General features: G+C 51.4%; 5 protein-coding genes across 5 annotated transcripts; 2 read left to right on the forward strand and 3 right to left on the reverse strand.

The window, feature by feature from the left end:
- Window positions 1–1,775: 1,775 nt before the first annotated feature.
- AYL99_06377 (hypothetical protein) lies at window positions 1,776–2,973 on the reverse strand (the record flags this gene model as incomplete). The annotated part of the gene is made up of 2 exons (XM_018837886.1): window positions 1,776–2,889; window positions 2,948–2,973. 2 exons carry the CDS (start codon window positions 2,971–2,973, stop codon window positions 1,776–1,778), a joined length of 1,140 nt encoding a protein of 379 aa, XP_018692446.1.
- A 1,073-nt stretch (window positions 2,974–4,046) lies between these two features.
- Window positions 4,047–5,688, forward strand: AYL99_06378 (hypothetical protein; the record flags this gene model as incomplete). Its single annotated transcript, XM_018837887.1, has 2 exons — window positions 4,047–5,426; window positions 5,503–5,688. 2 exons carry the CDS (start codon window positions 4,047–4,049, stop codon window positions 5,686–5,688), a joined length of 1,566 nt encoding a protein of 521 aa, XP_018692447.1.
- Window positions 5,689–6,596: 908 nt separating this feature from the next.
- Window positions 6,597–8,527, reverse strand: AYL99_06379 (glycolate oxidase, subunit GlcD; the record flags this gene model as incomplete). The annotated part of the gene is made up of 3 exons (XM_018837888.1): window positions 6,597–6,824; window positions 6,901–7,067; window positions 7,129–8,527. 3 exons carry the CDS (start codon window positions 8,525–8,527, stop codon window positions 6,597–6,599), a joined length of 1,794 nt encoding a protein of 597 aa, XP_018692448.1.
- A 1,074-nt stretch (window positions 8,528–9,601) lies between these two features.
- Window positions 9,602–13,885, forward strand: AYL99_06380 (hypothetical protein; the record flags this gene model as incomplete). The annotated part of the gene is made up of 2 exons (XM_018837889.1): window positions 9,602–9,852; window positions 9,901–13,885. The coding sequence occupies 2 exons, from the start codon at window positions 9,602–9,604 to the stop codon at window positions 13,883–13,885; spliced, it is 4,236 nt and encodes a 1,411-aa protein (XP_018692449.1).
- A 1,033-nt stretch (window positions 13,886–14,918) lies between these two features.
- AYL99_06381 (hypothetical protein) lies at window positions 14,919–15,681 on the reverse strand (the record flags this gene model as incomplete). The annotated part of the gene is made up of 4 exons (XM_018837890.1): window positions 14,919–15,082; window positions 15,209–15,368; window positions 15,468–15,554; window positions 15,616–15,681. 4 exons carry the CDS (start codon window positions 15,679–15,681, stop codon window positions 14,919–14,921), a joined length of 477 nt encoding a protein of 158 aa, XP_018692450.1.
- Window positions 15,682–15,769: the final 88 nt, after the last annotated feature.

A 15,769-nucleotide genomic window follows, 5' to 3' on the forward strand; every position in this document is an offset into this window, starting at 1 on the left:
CCACTTCGTATTCCTCTTCCATCGTGTCCTCTCTTTTCACTACCACAGGCAGTGGCGGTGACTGAATCTGTCCAAGGAATGGTGCTTCTATCACGGCCAGCGTGCCGGGCTACCGCGTATCAGGCTGCGCGCACCTTTTATCTTTCGTGCCACTACCGCCATCACTAGTTAGACTCCTTCCGTCTTAGAATTTCATATCATAATTGCACCCTAACAGTGATTCCTCCTGTTCCAGTTTACACCGTGATAGCTTCTCTAGCTACCGGAGGAGGTAGGAGAGGGGACGAGCTCCAAGCACCGGACATCGAAGACTGTCCGACCTGGAGAAGTGGGTTCGCAGTGTTTGTAGATGGTTAGCGGCGTATAGGTGCCATTTTCATCAGATCTTCAATTGAACGCTGGATTGGCACTTAGAATTGCGTTTTTGAACGTCCTGTAGTGTAGGATAACTGTTAAGTCGACAGATCAGGAGGGTCGGGCTCAGGTTCTTCTATAGAGCGATCGTTAACAACCTGAAGTTTATCATCTCCGTCGCCATCGTCGAGTCGGGATTGCCGGTTACGTCTCGAATTCGGCAGGCTTATTCCGATGCCCTATAGGTTTGAAGATATGTTGACTGATCGATAACGGATGGATAGTAACGATGTTGGGAAACTTATTCAGGAGAGAAAGCGAAGTGGTGAACTGATCATACGCAGACTGCGATGCGTAGTCTGTGTGAAGTGGTAACTAGGGTCTCGAGGACGTGTTCACAGCTTGGACTGGTAGAACTGATGAATGAACAATGAATAAATCGATGAATGATGATGAAATGATGAAATGGTGGATGTTCTCGCGTTTCGTGTCGCTCAGTGAAAACGGGTCTGAAATGATCGCATGCGGATTTACTGATGATTCGGAAACTTGATCAGGATGATAAGATGACTGGTGAATCTGGACTGGTCTTGAGTCACTGGGTTTGGTATGATCGCATGTTGGTGCTTCAGGGCAGTCGGACTGATGTTTGTTGTTGTTGTTAGCTTGAGCGCGTTCAGGCACAACGCAGTGGTTCTTAGTTTGATGCGATCGCATGCAAGTTCCCCAGAGTTTTGCTGAGCGCGCTCAGGCCAGGAAAGGACAGTCTCAGAAGGTATCACGGCGTAACCTGGAACAGGAAGAATCACTGTTAGGGTGCAATTATGATATGAAATTCTGAGACGGAAGGTTGATAATGATGACGAATTCAATTTAAGCGTCCCAGCTGCCTAAGTGTTACAGTACTATGCGCCGAGAGCCGCTATGCCTATTCTAGAACCTAGGCATGGGTTATTAAGCGGCCCGTAATGCCCTCCCCTGTGTTAGTGTTGTCCTTAGAGCACTACCCTCTTTTAGTCTTGTCTTATCTTAGCTAGGTCGATGTTATCTTCTCCGAGGCCCGCAAGACATGAGCCTCTATCTCGATACTCCGTTCCGCAGCCCCTCTCGCGCGGGTTGGGAGTGGTAAATCTCACCTCACCTCGCAAATCCTCTGTCTCCTCGTCTTGTGCCTTTGGTGTCAGTGCGTCGTTTTGAGCACTTGGCATTCTTGTGTCTGAGGCGGAAGGAGTCTAACTAGTGGTGGCGGTAGCGTCACGAAAGAAAAATGGTGCGCGCAGCCTCATGCCCGGTAGCCCGTCACGCTAGCCGTGATATGGGAAGGATGACAATGAACGGGCGGGAGCCGCCCCTTAGATACAGCACAGACAGAACGGAGTAAAAAGTCATATAGTCCTAAGTGTCTTGAACAAAACAGCCCCTTATCGTCGCCTTCCTTTCTTGTTGAGACCACGGCCCCATCTCAATGCTTCATTTAGATCTTCATTCAGAGTCTTGATTTCTTGATCGCGTTCCTGCACCTGGAGCTCAAGATTTTGTATGCGACCTTCTAGCTCGTCTTCTACCAAGCCAGCTGAGACCCCATGCGCAAGAAGGCGACGCGATAATTTTCGTGCCAGATCAAGTGCGAAGTCACCGCCACCAGTAAACAGCACTTCGAAGCTACCATGCATAAGGGAAGTGTAATTTGCAGCTGCAAATTGAGAGAAGAGCTTCCTCATCGGTTCTTCGTTTTCTTCGTCGGCGGGAATGTTGTCATAGACAAATTCAATGGCTTTTGTGAGTTCCTGCTCGGCATGGTCCACCGAGCAATCCAATTTCCTCAACGTGACGATTGTTCGTTGAAGGGCGAGTTCCTTCAACCCGGAGAGCAGATGATACTTTGCGAAACTGTATACTCCGACATGGGCGAGCAATGGTTCCAAGTAGGAAAAAGCTTTGTGAGGGAACTCCCGATCCTGAAATACTCCGCCGGCACTTTTATATACCGTCATGAGGGGGGGGACTCCAACACACTTGCCCAGTGGAGTCAGTGGACGCACGCTACATGATTCGAATATCGCATTTTGGAGTTCTGGATCTTCGGCTTCCAGAGGGTCCGATTCTGCCGCTGGACTGTCTGGTACGGCATCTACCTCGGGCTCTGGCTCGTCAGTTGCGATCTCGGCTTCGAACTCTGGTTCGACTTCAACCGGTGTATCATCGACACCTTCACTACCCTGTGCCGCTGGTTGACTGCCCTCTCTTGTTTCTGAAGCATGTCTGTCGCTGCCTGTCTCATGTGGGTCTCCGACTTCTCGGGGTACTGGGTCAGGACTTTGGTAGTCGCCAAAATAAAGCCATGTCAAGACTCGCTCAACTGTCTGGGAATTTGTGTGCGTCCAGTCAATGCATCCTTCTGATGACTCCCTCCAGCCTGGCTTAACTAGTTTCTGAAGCGATTCCGAGCTAGACTTCGAAAGAAGGGCTTCGTGGACGAAGAATTTGCAATCGCCCTTTCCCGCGTGGATCGTGATGCATCTACTGTGCAACAATCTAAAGCACGAGTCAGCACTCAATCAACCAACACTCGTACAAGGGAAGGAAGCAATACTGTGAGAAGTTACCCAGAGATTCCATCGGTTCAAGACTCGAACTCTGCAGGAATTACCATTAGTATCTGGACATCCTACTGATGAAGTCTCAAAGAGAAGAGCTTCGCTGTAGACTGGCTTGAAGGAGAGTGTGGTGAATGCGGCACGTCGCCTTACAATGCGACGTCTTTAGAAGTAAAAGGAACTGCATCGTCACAAAAAAGATCTGTCAGACGACTCGAAAATATCCCGATTAGTTCAAACAGCTACGTGTACCAGCACAATTGGTCAAGAGCACTTCCTGATCTTGTACATACACACTTCGTACTGTACATATTCATCTCATGGAATGCTCTGCTGTTGACTGGTGACTGGTGATCACTGGTGACAACACTTGGTCTGGTTCCAGGCACGGCGGTAAAATCTCGACCTACCCACCCGAATCCACCCATAATCTAGCACAAGCGAGCCCCGGAAACGCCACCTCCTTTTTTTGCTTTGCGCCACGGAGTTCATCCTTCACCCTATTTGTTTCGTGTTTCGAAGTCCCTGTAGAGAGAGTCACCTGGAAATCCTCAAAACCTACAGAGTCACTTCAACAAGAGTGATACTATATGGTGTTGCTCCATCGTCTTCCTCATACCCTGATTAACGCACACGTTGGCCAGTTGTTTGCACAGAGGGCTGATCATGTCTCAGAAGACGGTGCAAGAGCTAAAGGTGACTGGCTTGATACGCGTAAATTTTGTGGACAATTTGTGGAGAAGGATGATCTGCCAAGCGAAACAGACGTTGCACAGGAGTGATTGATGGATTTCACTGAGGCATTACGGAGTATTGATGGCCTGATGGGCTGAGCAACTGGCCCCAAACCCGGGAAAACATCAAAAATAGTCTGGATGTTGGGCCATTCCCCCGTGTTTGGCGTTCGATGGTGGATTTGGGGCTGTAAAGGCGCCTCTTTGATTTCCTTCTCCTTTCTTGTAACTCCAGACCTCCTTCACCCCGGATTTCACTTTCCAAAGCGATTCTTGTGCACAGTGTACGCGTCACCGCTCGATGTGTGCCGTCTCACGTCCTTTTTGCTTAATGTAGACACCTCCCTCGCCGGCACAGACCATGAGCCCGTCGAGGACTGGCTCCTCGCGATCCAGTTCAGATGGATCTCACGTCGGACTCCTGAACGAGAAGCACGACTTCGACTACAACTTACAGACCACAAGCACCAGCTCCTGGACGAGCATCGGCTCCTCTCGCCAGATACCCAAGATCACCTTATGCTTGTCGGTCAAATACCTGACAAAAATCTTAAGTCAACTGTTCAACCTCTTTATCCCGAGTTTTCTCCAACGACGGCTTCATAATGACCAGGCCAAACCAGACAAGGTTGCCCCAACGGCATTTCTCGATGGCATGCGTGGGCTTGCTGCCTTTGTGGTCTTCATCTGTCACCTCACCTATGGCACTTTTGATATTGCCCACGCCTGGGGCGCCGTCCCGGACCCAGAACACCAGCCGATCTCTGTCTTTCGGGAATATCTACGATTACCCATCGTCCGCCTTCTCTACTCTGGCCCTCCCATGGTCGCCATCTTCTTTGTAATTTCGGGCTACGCACTCAGCTACAAGCCTCTGAAGCAGATGCGGTCGCGGCAGCAAGAACAGCTGATGACGACCATGACCTCGTCCATCTTCCGACGGGGGTTGAGATTGTTCCTCCCATGCCTCGCCTCGACGTTCCTCGTCATCTGTCTGGCCCAGCTCAACCTGTACAAACTCACCGAAGGGTTTTCCAACCAAATGCGCATGATCCGTGAGAGCCACTGCTACACTCAACCGAACCCCTGGCTGCAGTTTACGGACTGGCTGGTGCAGATGCTAATCTTTGTGGACGTCTTCAACTGGAATATCTTCGCAGGCTCCATCGAGCTCGATCGGCATCTCTGGACCATCCCCGTCGAGTTTCGATGCAGCATGGCCTTGTTCTTGACGCACATGATGGTCGCGAGGATGTCCGCCCGGCTGAGGCTGTCGACTCTGGCGGCACTGATCATTTGGGGCATCTCATGGGACCGGTGGGAACTGTGTCCGTTCTGGGCGGGAATGGTGATTGCCGAGCTGGATATCATTTGGACGACGCTCAAGCAGCCCGAGCTGCCGTCGGTCGCAAACAGCCAACCACCTCACAAGCCGCGACTATCGTCCAAGCTCCTGTATTGGGCCGCTTTCTGCGCTTCCCTTTTCCTGCTCTCCTATCCGGATATTGACGCCCACGCCACACCGGGATACCTGGCCCTGACCAACCTCATCCCCGCCAACTTTACCCAGAAGCATCGCTTCTGGCCCAACATCGGCGCCGTCATGATCGTCTGGTCGTCGTCGCGGCTGGGCTTTTGGCGAAACAGGGCCTTCTGTTGGAGCCCGATCCAGTACCTGGGGAAAATCAGTTTCCCTCTGTACGTGATGCATGGTCCGGTCATCCACACGTTGGGCTACTTGGTATGGAAGCCATTCCTCCCTTTTCAATCTGTGATCAATAATTGTTGAACTAACCCTTCCTTGAAAAAACTTTCAGATTCTCCCTCCAACACCCGAAATAGAAACACCGGATATCATGAGACAGTTCCAGCTGGAGTTCCTCAAGTCGTCGATCATCATTGTCCTGGCCGTCATTTGGGCTGCAGACGTCTTCCTCCGAGGCGTCGACACCCCCTGCGTCAACCTCACTCGAAAATTGGAGAAAGTCTTCTTCAGTGGATGATCGGTCTACGTGTCCCACACCGGGTCACATCGCCAGTCAGTCATGAGTGATGATGCATGACATATGCGTGCGATGAGGGCAAAATCCCGCAACTCGCTACTACCTCCACGATCAAGATGCCTTTGTGGCGCACCTGAGGTTTGGACTCTGGTCATTGATTGTCACGCACAGTTCCGATCGTTTGGATATCGAGAATGGACAGGGTGTGCACTTATTGATTATGGAGGACCTGGGCTATATGCCAAGAGGACATTCGGTCTGAAAGGAGTTCAACCGGTCAGTTGAGAAATAAACTCTGAAGTTCGTCACGCGTCAAGCTATTCGCCGAGAGCGAGAGCGAAAGCTACCCGGAAACGCCTCTCCCCCGTCGCGTCTGGGTAGGAACCATTCCGCGGGCGGCGATCGATTTTCCCACCACAGCGGCTCAGAGAGAAATAGTTCTGATGAGCAGAGTAGGCGGGACTTGGACAGCAAGCAGGGATGCTCAGGAGGACGATGGTGCTGGTCGGAGCGAAGAACGGGGAAAACAAAGTGGGAGACACACAGACGCTGTGATGTGATGTGATGTGATGTGATGTCTGGGTGCAGAGCCGAAGGTATCTTTAACGAATACCGATATCAGCCCAAGGGACTGACTAACAGCTGGCAAATGGACTGCTTGGCTTGTGCCCACGCAAATCAACCCGCCAACCAATGCTGGTATAATGTCATATCATCGCTCATAGACGACCACAGCAACTTTGACCATCATCAACACTTAGAAGAACCTTTTTGATTGCAGCAATATCCAGATTCAAACTCCAAACACGGAGACGGACCATGGTGGATGGACGAAATGGAGCACCCATCCCCCCTCCCTGCGTCACCTCCTTTTGCTATCCTTTATTGCCCCCCCTAACCGGTTATCCTCATTTGCCCTTCGGCCGCTCCAGTGTCGAAGCAGCGGTGGCCTCCGGCTGGCTCTTAGTATTCTCCTCGTTCACGGCATCAAAGATCTTGCCGGGATTCATCAACCAGTGCGGGTCGAGGCTGCGTTTCAGAGTCTGCATGACACCAATGGTCTCGAGGCCCAGCTCGTCGATGAGGCTTTGCTTTTTGCCCAGCCCGATGCCGTGTTCACCCGTGCACGTGCCTTCCTGTGGCCCCGAATGTTAGCGTGGTTCTTCTTTTCCCCTGTGGATTGTGAGTTGTCTGGGAAGAGCTCAGACGTACCATTTCAAGAGCCCGGTCAACCATGTTGTGCACCGCCTGTTCAACGCGCTCCCTCTCCTTTGGGTCCTTGCGGTTATATAGAATGGACGTGTGGAAGTTGCCGTCTCCAATATGTCCGAGCACACTGGCGAAGAGGCCGAGGTCGTCGATTTCTGTCTTGGTGATTTCTGTGGTACCTATCAGCCGAACAGCCCCCTCGATCCAACAGGCTTGGATGCATATGCTTACCGACGATATCGGGTAGACGTGAGATCGGAACCGCGACATCAGTGGACCAGACTTCGTCGCCCTCCCTGCGCAGGGAGAGCATGCTCCACAACGAATCTTTCCTCGCCTTCCACAGGTCATGGGCTTCTCGGTCGTCCTTTGCATAGATGAAATTCCCACCCTTGTTTTTCTTCGCGATCTGAGTGGTGAGCTTGATATTATCCTCGACGCCCGCCTTCGTGCCAGAGAACTTGAAGAAGATGGTCGGCACCTCTTTCCACGTCCGATTGGTGCCTCCAGCGCGATTGATCACCGACATTTGCACATCGTCCATTATCTCCATCGCGGCGACGGGCACGCCAGCGCGTATCAGCTGCGACGCCGCAGCCGCAGCATCACGAATGGTGGGAAACGTAGCGACTGCGACTTTGGTCTCTTGAGGAATCACGGCCAGTTTCAGCGTCGCCTCCGTCACGATCCCAAGGGTACCCTCCGCACCAACGAAGAGACCTGTCAAGTTGTAACCGGCTGCCGTCTTGCGTGGCCGCCGCCTGGTCTTGATAATTCGGCCGTCTGGCAGGACGACAGTCAGATTCAGAACCCAATCTTTCATGGTGCCATAACGAAACGCATTAGTGCCGCTGCAGGACGTTCCAATCATGCCACCAATTTTGGCCGACGGGCCAGGATCCACCGGAAAGAAGAGACCAGTGTGCTGCAGCTTGTCATTCAGGTCCATCCATTGAATCGCGGGTTGGACCACCACGTCCATATCATCCGCATGGATCGCCAGGATTTGGTCCATGAAAGCAAAGTCGATGCTGAAACCGCCAAAGGGTGCAGCAAAGTTGGCTTCCAGAGAAGAGCCTCCAGAATATGGAATCATTGGGACCTTGTACTTTGAAGCAATTTTGGCAATCTGTGAAACTTCTTCCGTCGTTTTAGGATAGGCCACTGCAACTGGCAATTGATCAATGTTGATCGAAGACCATTCTGAATAACCATGTGATTGGAGATCCTCGTCATCCGTGCTGATCGCATCCTCTCCCAGGGCTTCACGAAGTTCCGCGATGGCGTTGTCCATGTCCTTCTTGCTGGCGTACTTGGGAGGCTTGGGTCGGCGAGGAAGTAGCTCATCCGCATGATTCCCTGCATCGGTGACGCCCACAACATATCCAATGGAGGCAAGTGCCCCTCCAAGCAGTAAAACCCTGCTGGAGGTCCATAGTGGAAGTCTGGATTTTGCCAGTGACTCTGCTGCTGAAGGCCTTGTTGAATAGTATGCTCTTGTGGCGGCTCTTAGCGAAGGGCGTTGCGCACGGGCCTTAGAAACCAAGCGGGCTGCAGCGAAAAGCCTCTTCGGGGAAGCGCCTTCAGTCCATACTTGGAGCAGATCCGAGCACAGTCTGAACCTTTCCATCTTCCTTGCAGTCAAAATAAAGAGATATTGGCCAACTCTCCAGCAACATATAAGGGTAATCCCCAACCTTGGAAGAAGCTTCAACAGAGCTTCAGGCCGGGGGTTCTCGGAATGAAAGCCGCCCGACCCTTCATGAATGAGGGGGCGTTTGTCAATCGCGCCATCGACCATATAGCGGGGTTAGTGAGGTCGCATGGCTGCAGCTCGTATCCCAGGCTGTAAGGTCCAGGGTCCTCGTGTTCGCGCTTTCAAGAACTTTCAAACCTTCACAGCCCACTCATGCCCGATGGTATCGGTGAAGAATGGGTTCTGGACTGGTCCAGAAACGGCTGGCGACATCAGGCGGTGCCATGTGGTTCAAAGGTGAGGGTGCAGAGTTCTGCTGATAGCCGGCGCAGCGCCAACTAACTCTTCGCAATGGCATGCAGCCTCGCCCGTGAGCTGTGGCATATTCTGGCGCGAATGAGATTTTCATTGTGAGATACAGAGTGGTGGACGGATTAGGACAGCGTCTCTGCTTTCGTTTGTCTCTTTGCCAGTGGTGTGAAAGGGACACACCCTTCGTTCACGCTGGTAAGTGTGTCTGTTTCTATTGGAACTAATCGAGCAAACCAAACACGGCGTCGCTGATTCGTTTGCTATCCTTTAGCTTGTCCAGTTTTAACATCAACAAGGCCAACTCAGTCTGTGGATTGAATTGTGATTTATTCAAGTTGGGTGTTGAGTGGCATTGTCGTCACTGTCTGGTTGCGGCTCACTTGCACCTTTTTCTTTCTGTCTTTCTGTCTTTGTTGCTTTTTCACTTTTCACTTCTACCACTATCACTACGCCTCACCGCATTTTACTCTGCAGCTTTCCATGCATTCATCCTCAGCTTCACCATTAGCATCGACATAACCAGCTCAAACCCCCTTTTCCTCGTCTCCAATCCCTCAGGCACAGTGTACATTTGGCTAGCTGCGGCTCCAGCCGTCTCGCCCCCGATCGATCTCACTGTCTGGGCCACGATCATAAAAACTCAGATAATTCCGCACAGAGTATGGCCAGCAACCCTCACTTTCACTTCGGAAAGTCATGACAGATCTACGCTGGTCAGCGTCAGCAGCGCTGCACAAGCCTGAGGCGCGTGATGTGATGCGCCAATCTCACCCCGAGCGTGAATGGAGAACCTGGTCATCTGTGAAAGCAACGATTCCCAACTTGCCTCGCGGCACAACGACCTACGACATCCACAAGAATTTACAACGCTTTGGAAAGTTGGAATATATCCGCATCGAGGAAACCCGTCAGGGCAACTTCGCCAGATATGCCCATGTCACGTTTAGGTAGGTGAAGTCATGATTGCTGGCCACCCTCGCTCATTGTAACCACAGACCGCCACCCCCTCGAAGAGCTCCATGGGACTCGATCTACAGAAATGGCATCGACTTTCCTCTTAGAGACAAAAATGGTGAAAGAAAGTACAAAGTCAGGGTCTCTTTGTCTCCGAGCCAACCCACGACTAAGCTCGTTGAAAGTCGTGCTTGCGCCGGCCTCACGTATCCATCTGAAATGGCTCTGTTGGGCAACTCGATCGACTTCGGTTATCTGGAAAATCCGACCTTGATGGTCGTCAAGGCGAGGAGGTCTGATGTCCATGGTAGTGGTATTAGACTGCTTCTCAATCTCAGGCGGCTTGAAATGGAAGTTCACTTTCCGGTGACGATCAAGTCCAAGGGTAGGACAAACGAGAGAGCTTACCGATTCTTCGTCGCTCTTGACGATCAGTTTTCTCTTTCTGAGACCCCAAATGGGGCACTGCCTTCCTTGGTGATCCATGTCAAGCGTCCGCCTTGCTATTCGAGACAACTGAAGGAGGCTATGCAACTGAGCCACGACCCGAGGTCATTCAGGTGGTGTGCGGACGATACCTGGTCTCGGCAAACCGATATTGTCGAAGAAAAGGAGACTTACCACAAGATTGACAGCAGTCCTATATCGGTGCAAAAGCTCGACAACAGCATTGACATTGCGCGTTGGACAACCTTTCGGGTCACTATTAAGCCAAGCACCGATAGTCACGACGGTTCTCTGAGGCTGTTTCTGAAGGCTCTTGCAGATTTCAATATTCGCATAACTCGAGATCCATCCTTCAAAGTCGTGATGGGCCCCAGTGGCGCAGCGCCTCTTTGGCGTCTGCTCGGTGATCCCTCTTCAAATCGGTCCCTGTCGGACCAACTTTCCTTGCCTTATCTTGATTTCAATTTGAGATATCAACTTGAGGTTTGTATTTCCAAAGGCTGGCTCAACGAGTACAGTTTGGACGAAAGTTTTCTGCGTCGTCTGACGGGAATGCGCCCTGCACATGCAAAGCAGATGCTCATCCACGTCGATTCCTTCCAGCAGAGAGTTTTCGATCCTATGTCTATCTTCACCGACCTGCGCTACTCCAAACCTGTACGTGCCCGCACTTTGCCATCAAACTGTGCAGAAATACATCATGCCACCGTTACTGCAACCGGAATCCTGTTTCACACACCTTCCGTTGAGATTACCAACCGTATTGTGCGCAAGTATAGGCGCCTCAGCGACCGGTTCCTTCGAGTGCGCTTTGAAGATGATCCATACAGAGGCCAAACGAGGCTCTATCCCGCGACGAACGGCAGAATGAAGCTCGTCTTTGACAGAGTTCGGCGGACGCTCAAGAATGGTATCGTTCTCGGTGATCGGCATTACGAGTTTCTGGCGTGGGGGAACTCCCAACTTCGAGAACATGGAGCTTACTTCTTCGCCTCCTCGAAAAACCCCGTTATCACTGCCGAGAGTATTCGCAGAGACATGGGCACATTTGATCACGAAAAGGTTGTCGCAAAACGAGCCGCACGGATGGGTCAATGCTTTTCCACAACAAAGCCAGTCCCAGTGCTCAGCAGAAACAGCTGGAAAAGAGACCCGATTCCTGACATAATCAATGGAATGTACACTTTTACAGATGGGGTGGGTAAGATCTCTCCACTCGCTGCTCAGCTTGTCAAAACAAACCTCAACCTTGAGGGAGAGCACCTGCCTTCGGCATACCAATTTCGACTCGGCGGCTGCAAAGGGGTCCTCGCCGTGGACCCCAAGCTCAATGGCGTCGACATTAAGATTCGGCCGAGTCAGTACAAATTCAGCTGTGAGTCAGACGAGCTCGAGATCATTCGCGTCTCAGAGTACTGGCAGCCATTCCTCAACCGCCAGCTTATTCTGGTGCTCTCGGCGCTGGGCGTTCCTGATAGAGTATTCTTGCACAAACAATCAGACTGCATAGAGGCATTGGATGCGGCGCTGGTGAATGATGTGGCTGCCTTGAAGGCACTGCGCACGACCGTTGACCCCAATTCGATAACCCTCAGCGTCGCTGCTTTGATAGAGGCCGGGTTCTCCCAAATCCATGAGCCTTTTGTGGCGTCCCTTCTTCGGCTCTGGAGGGCCTGGACCTTGAAATACCTCAAAGAGAAAGCAAAGATACCGATCACTCAAGGCGCCTTTGTGCTCGGCGTCGTTGACGAAACGAAGACGCTTCGTGGCCACATCAATGAGATTCAGCCCAAGCCCGACGCAAGTCGCCAAGAGAAGGAGAAATCCCTACCAGAGATCTTCATCCAATATACAGACCCGGTGAAGGGGGTCCGCCGTATTGTCGAAGGTATTTGTGTCATTGCGCGGAATCCGTCCCTGCACCGCGGTGATGTACGAGTAGTCAAAGCCGTCAATGTCCCTCACTTACGCCACCACTGTGACGTTGTGGTTATGCCAGCGACAGGCGATCGTGACTTGCCAAGTATGTGCTCCGGGGGGGATCTCGATGGAGACGACTACATTGTGAGCTGGGATCCAGATTTGATACCTTCGGAATGGAACGCTGAACCGTTTCATTATAACGCCCCGGAGCCAATCCAAAAGGAGAAAATATCTGTCGACGATGTTATCAATTTCTTTTACGACTATATGCAAAACGATTTCCTGGGAAAGATTGCTAATGCCCATCTCGCAGCTGCAGATTACCTTTATGACGGTATCAACAGCGAACAGTGCCTGAAGCTGGTCGAATTACATTCGTTGGCTGTCGACTACCCCAAGACTGGCGTTCCTGCTGAGATGGGTCGTGACCTTGAGCGGAACAATTGGCCTCACTTCATGGAAAAGAAACGATTAGGACAATATCGTTCTCGCAAAATTTTGGGTCAGTTGTACGACGCGGTCGAGAGAGCAAAATTTAAGCCGCACTGGTCAGGGACCTTTGATCGACGGATCCTCATACATCCTCCAGCAGATGGGATCATGGAGACTGTCAGCAATCTAAAAAAGAGTTATGATGAGAGTATGCGGCGCATCATGGCGCAGCATCAAATTGGCTCTGAATTTGAGGTTTGGTCCACGTTTGTACTCCACCACAGCAAAGTCTCTGGAGATTTCAAGTTTCACGAAGAGATCGGACAGCACGCGAGAAATTTGAAGGAGCAATACTACGAAGCCTTCTGCCAAGAGGCTGGTGGATATGACGCCGAGAAGCTCAAGCCATTCGCGATAGCAGCGTATCATATCACTCACAACGAACTTCGAGAGGCACAAGCACAACAGCAAGACAATGGAGGGGTTGAGTCACAGATTGATGACTTGAATGAATCCAGTCCCGCTGCCACCGATATGCCCTTTATATCATTCCCCTGGGTACTTCAGGATACCCTAGTGAAGATTGCGAGAAACACAATCCTGCACGACGAAGGCCGAAAAGTGCAGATAGCTCAACAACAGTTGAAGTCTAGTGACTATGACCTCCTGCTTGAGGAAATTAGTCCCCAGTGGACTTATCATGGCGACCACTTGCCTGATCCATCCATGCCTATCGCAGCAAGAGCGGACATGACACGACCAGAAATAACTATTGCAACACAGAATGAAATCTCAGGAGTAATAAAAATGCCACCACCGGCCTCCAGACACAGCAGGTCAGGAGAACTTCTACCACTGAGACGACGACAAGCTGCCAGCGGAAATATGGAAGAGCCAGCTACCTCTGATAACAGTTCGATGATTTCCTCGAACGTCCCTTCCGTGGTCACAAGCAACATAAGTGGATCTACCAGCTCAGATGATATCGACCAACCACCCTCGCCCATGTATATATCATCGGAGAACCTGGTGCACTCTTCCCAAAACCCCATCTCCATTGCCACAGGTCGCTTCCAGAGCTCCATGGTTTCGACTTCGAGCAAAGGACCTCCGCTCGGAGTTGACATGAAGTTACCGCTCAAAGACCCAGTCCTAATGACAGAGGAAGAATTTTATGCCTTTGAGGACAATAGTGGTGATGATGAGGATCAGTTCACTTTCTGAACCTTGACGACTTTACAGAATCACGATCAAATTTGGAATTTGCCATCCAGAGCTGAAGCACCAGATAAGGTCCAATGACACACTCTTTCTAATTATGCCATCTAAACAACAAACCAAGGTCACGACAGGCCGAAGATGCGACACGAAGGTTTGAGAGGGGGTTTTTTGTATCGGGCTCAAACAGCATCATGATACCCAAAAGCATAGCGCGGTGTTTGGATCATTTTATCGGAATGAGACACGACTTTCAACGTGTGGACAGGCAGGCAATTCCTTGATATGCGACGCTCGGCACGAAGACAATCGAGGTACAGCCGGCGGTCGCATCCGGGGAGGGGAACTATGCAGAATTGTGCTACTGCAAGACGAGAATAGTTGCGCCCAGCAACGCAGATCTGTGACGAGACCTTTCTTTTAGGTAGTTGAAAGCTCGGAGATAGGCATACATCACAGACGTAGTTCCTCAAACCTGTGTCTCGCTCGATCCCGTTTTGTCAAAGCCGACATCACCAGTCTATGTCACCGTGTCTCCGTGATGCCCAAGAGTGCCAGCACGCCGGAGAAGGGGAAGGGGGAAATAGATAGGTTTGAAACTGGGAAGTGGCGGTGGAGACTGATTTCAGTCACACTCAAATAAATCTCTTTCATGCACATTGATTGACCGAAGAAGGAATTTTATCGTCGCGGTCCCTAAGAGGACATGACATGCACCCGCGCCCCAGGACTTTGACGTTTGAATATCGGTTGCCATTGTCAATGCAGGAGACAGAGAGGAGGAGAGTATTCCCTAGCCATTGCTGCTCCCTCGTGATCTTTTTTTCTCGGAGGTTTCCACCGCCCAGGGTCTCTAGAAGAATAGCAGAGCTTGGTTTCGCTCGTGACTCCTTTCTACCATCATCCGCATTCTCAGGCCCTGTTGACCAAGTCGTCCTGCAGTTTCCCACCCCACTTCGCTGCCCCTTTCGGTCCTCGCCGCATCATGCTCCATAAAGCTTTCCACAGTAAAGACACAAAACCCAGTCTCGGAGCGCGCTTAGATGTGCGTATCATAAGGTTGAGGCGCAAGGCTCTCCACGCCTGTGAACTCGACGACGTGAGATTTCCGGGGACCTTGTGGCTGACGCTTCAATTGCACAGACTCGCCCTTCTCCTTGGCTTCGCGACGGCGTTTGGCGTTCGACTTGACTCTGTTCAAGACTGCAATTTTTCACACCACTTTATCAGCAAACACTGCCTCGATCGGTTCGCGCATGACCCCATTGCAAGAGGTCTGACGGTCGCAGCGGGGAATGATTTGTCAAAAGCGAAGTAGGTGGAACTTACACTCCTCTCTTGATCTTGAATGGGCGATGTGCTCAACACGGACGTTGACTCGCTTCTCGATGTATCGGTTGCCGACACGCTTGTAGATGATGACTCCAACGGCGGTTCTGGTCACGTTGTACACGACGCCAGTCTTGCCGTGGTACACCTTGTAGGGCATCTAAACTTGTCCGAATCGCAATCAGTTATCGACGTTTTTGAAGTGCGAAATGAAACTCCGGGGTCTCATATGGAAAATTGCATTGTGGGTAGAACATACACCCTTCTGGACTGCGCCGTTGGCCTTGATGTCGACGATATCACCGACACGGTATGTCTTCATGTACGTCGAGAGAGGGATCATTCCCTGTAAAATCCACCTCGTTAGTCCTGCTGTCTCTCCATCTGCATCCTCTGGGTGATCTTACCTTCTGGCGGAAGCTGCGGCTGAACGCATAGCGCGTGCCAGCCCGAAGACCTGCAGAGTGACCCATTGTGACGGATGAGTCCGAGGTGACTTGTCGGCAACAAAAGATCTGGTTGTCGAGACGGAATTGTAGAACTGTTTCAATGTTGGTGTGG

The sequence above is a fragment of the Fonsecaea erecta genome, assembly GCF_001651985.1.
Source record: "Fonsecaea erecta strain CBS 125763 chromosome Unknown Scaff5, whole genome shotgun sequence".
Taxonomy (NCBI): Eukaryota; Fungi; Ascomycota; class Eurotiomycetes; order Chaetothyriales; family Herpotrichiellaceae; genus Fonsecaea; species Fonsecaea erecta.